At 37.2% G+C, this 2,889-nt stretch overlaps 1 protein-coding gene across 2 annotated transcripts in view; it reads left to right on the top strand.

Annotated features, from left to right (window-relative positions):
* The window catches only part of LOC110462577 (ATP-dependent Clp protease ATP-binding subunit ClpX-like), a 15,533-nt gene extending 13,573 nt beyond the window's left edge, over positions 1 to 1,960 (top strand). The window contains exon 9 of one of the 2 annotated variants that reach the window (XM_021516576.1): positions 1,556 to 1,960. In XM_021516576.1, coding sequence (XP_021372251.1) covers positions 1,556 to 1,720 — 165 coding nt within the window. In that variant the 3' untranslated portion in view covers positions 1,721 to 1,960. The remainder of the gene's footprint in view (positions 1 to 1,555) is intronic. The other variant, XM_021516575.1, reaches the window with a different exon arrangement.
* The last annotated feature ends 929 nt before the right edge of the window (positions 1,961 to 2,889 follow it).

Here is a 2,889-nt window from a genome sequence, read left to right as displayed (position 1 = left end):
GGGGGGGGGGGGGGGGGGGGGCTAGGAGACATGAAAATCACAATTTTTATAAACCACCCAAAGGCCTTTACAACTATGAGTAGTATTTGGTTTAAGCATTTCTGGAAATGGAGAAGAAGATATTTTATTTTTTTCTGAATTTTCCCCTTTCTTGGCCCTAACTAAACCCCCTAGGGGACCACACCCTTATTTCCTAAATCCATTGAGCCCCTGGTCCCATGGATGCTTCATATCAAATTTAGTTAAAATCCAATCAGTCGTTCAGGAGATAAAGGCTTTTCAGGGGAAAAGTTGACGACGGACGACAGACGCCGCGGTACGGCATAAGCTCACTTGCCCTTCGGGCAGGTGAGCTAAAAACCTTTGGGCAGGTGAGCTAAAAATTACCTACATTGTATCCTTTTCAGAACAGATAATTGTCTGGAGGCTTTTTTACAGAGCTCTGAAATGTGATAGTCAAAGTTCAATAAATAAACAAAATTGACACCTAGTAATCTGACAATTTTTCACAATTAAGAGATACACCTCCATCATCAAAAGATTTGATTTAATCAAACATTCGTTTTCCAATGCTGAATGCCTGAAACTTCTCAGGATTGGCTTTAAAATCATTTTCACTAAACCAATCAATAACATGAGTACAATCTTTTTCTAAAATGGATTTTAAGACAGTAGGATCCTTATGGTTGTAACCTATAGTATTGTCATCTGCATAGTTGTAGAGAGATGAATCTTCAACCCAATCAAAAATATCATTTATAAATATGTTGAAAAGAAGGGGGCCAGGATAGAGCCCTGGGGAACCCCTTTAAGAATACTTGACCAGGTGCTGCAATTTAAAGCCAGTTTCACCTGCTGACTCCTGTTGATCAGGTAGCTGGACATCAGGCTCACTGCTCGACTGTCTAACCCATATGCTTCCAGCTTCCTGAGCAGCAGGGTCGTTTGGCAACCAAAACCTGGTCTGAAAGCACCTAGAAAAGGATGGAATATATTTTCAAAAAATTCAGAAAGTTGTCGACTAATAGCCTTTTCAAAGAGTTGCTGCAATTAAGGAAGGATGCTGACAGGCCTATAATTCTGCTTGTCAGTGTTATCTTTCTTTTTATAGATCGGCACAACCTGTGCTTGCTTTAATCTATCTGGTAAAGAAGATGTAGCAATCCTGTGGTTAACTAGAGTACATAGAGGCAAGCTAATATTGGAACAACAAGCCTTAAGGAATTTAGATGAGATGCCATCTACTCCTGTCGCCTTCTTTACATTAGATAAAGTTCTTGATGCTAGGGCTATTTGGTATTCCAAATATCTATAAAATTAGGAGAAGGGGCGTATTTCTTATTTTGTTAAATATCTATATGGCTCCCATCACCCATACTTTCTTATTATGCAACCCATGCCAAACGGGTTTAGGGGTACATGTATTACCATGATAATTATACACTACAGCACACATTTGAAAAACAATTATTTTGGATATAAAAATTCCATAAAATATTTTATTGTATTTACTCTGTCTTATGAGTTTCAAAGTGATTCTTCATGTTTTTTACAGTGTCAGCTTGTGTTCACACCAGAAGCACTTCACACAGTAGCAGAGTCTGCCTTTCAAAAGAAGGTTGGAGCTCGTGGACTGCGGTCTTTGCTGGTAATTGTTTTATATTTGCATTGCCTTCAAAATCAACATGTCAAAATTGTTTTTCCCATTGTCGTATATTAGCAGTATACCAATTTGTTTCCAGATGATATCTTTTAAGGAATTACCATATTTTGATTAAACTTACATTACTAACTACCCAAGTCTCACTCTCAAGTTCAATGCTTGTCCAATTTGTGCCTATAATGATGATGCTGCTGCGGCCTGATTGGCTGATGGTTTCTGGATGTGTTTTTGAAAATTTCATTAAATCTCGTCAAATATACATATAGACTTGTTCCCTATTTGATCAGGATTTTGCTCACATTGCCCTGAAATGCCAGGTAAGCTATAATTGCAATCTGTTGCTGTCCAAGTTCTCTCTGTAAACTCTTTCTTTGAGTATCTTCTTTTTCGAGAAACACTAGACAAATTACAACCAGATTAAAAGGATATTCACAAAAAATGAGGTACAGGCACTTTTCAGGTGTTTATCGAGTGCAAAGTATTGACCCCACAAACTTACAACATTGTGCAGTAGCTTGTTACTATCAGGTATGCTACACAGTTTGTGAAAATAAATTCACCTTTACCTATAATTTGTCTAAACAGTTAAATGACTTCTGAAGAAATCAAAGGTGTAGTGTCCTGACATATGGCCAGTGGCATGCTGGTTTGGATTACAACAAAGTTTGTTTGATAAGATTACCTTGACTTAAGATGAAGTCAATAGGGGGTCAATTTTTTAAAACATTCAAGCATCGAATGCAAGGCTGGTGTTTCCACATCAGGACTTCCATTACTGGTATGGTGTGCTTTAAAAGCTGAAAAGATAAATGATCTTATTATTTGGTACCCATGTTCAAAGTCACGGTCAAAGGTCAAATTCGTTAAAAGTCTACGATGTTGTGATGGTGCCAGAAGGTAAAAGGGGTGAAAGGCCACAAAGTTATGATTATGACCAGCATTGATTTAGTCCTATGATAGTTTAGTCCTATGATAGTTTAGTCCTATGATAGTTTAGTCCTACGATAGTTTAGTCCTATGTTAGTTCAGTCCTATGATAGTTTAGTCCTATGATAGTTTAGTCCTATGATAGTTTAGTCCTACGATAGTTTAGTCCTATGATAGTTTAGTCCTATGATAGTTTAGTCCTATGATAGTTTAGTCCTATGATAGTTTAGTCCTATGATTGTTTAGTCCTATGATAGTTTAGTCCTTAGATAGTTTAGTCCTATGATAGTTTAGTCCTA

Source organism: Mizuhopecten yessoensis, unplaced genomic scaffold (genome assembly GCF_002113885.1).
Source record: "Mizuhopecten yessoensis strain PY_sf001 unplaced genomic scaffold, ASM211388v2 scaffold10807, whole genome shotgun sequence".
Classification (NCBI taxonomy): Eukaryota; Metazoa; Mollusca; class Bivalvia; order Pectinida; family Pectinidae; genus Mizuhopecten; species Mizuhopecten yessoensis.
The sequence above is the reverse complement of the archived record's forward strand: the minus strand, read 5'-3'. Positions and strand labels throughout refer to the sequence as shown.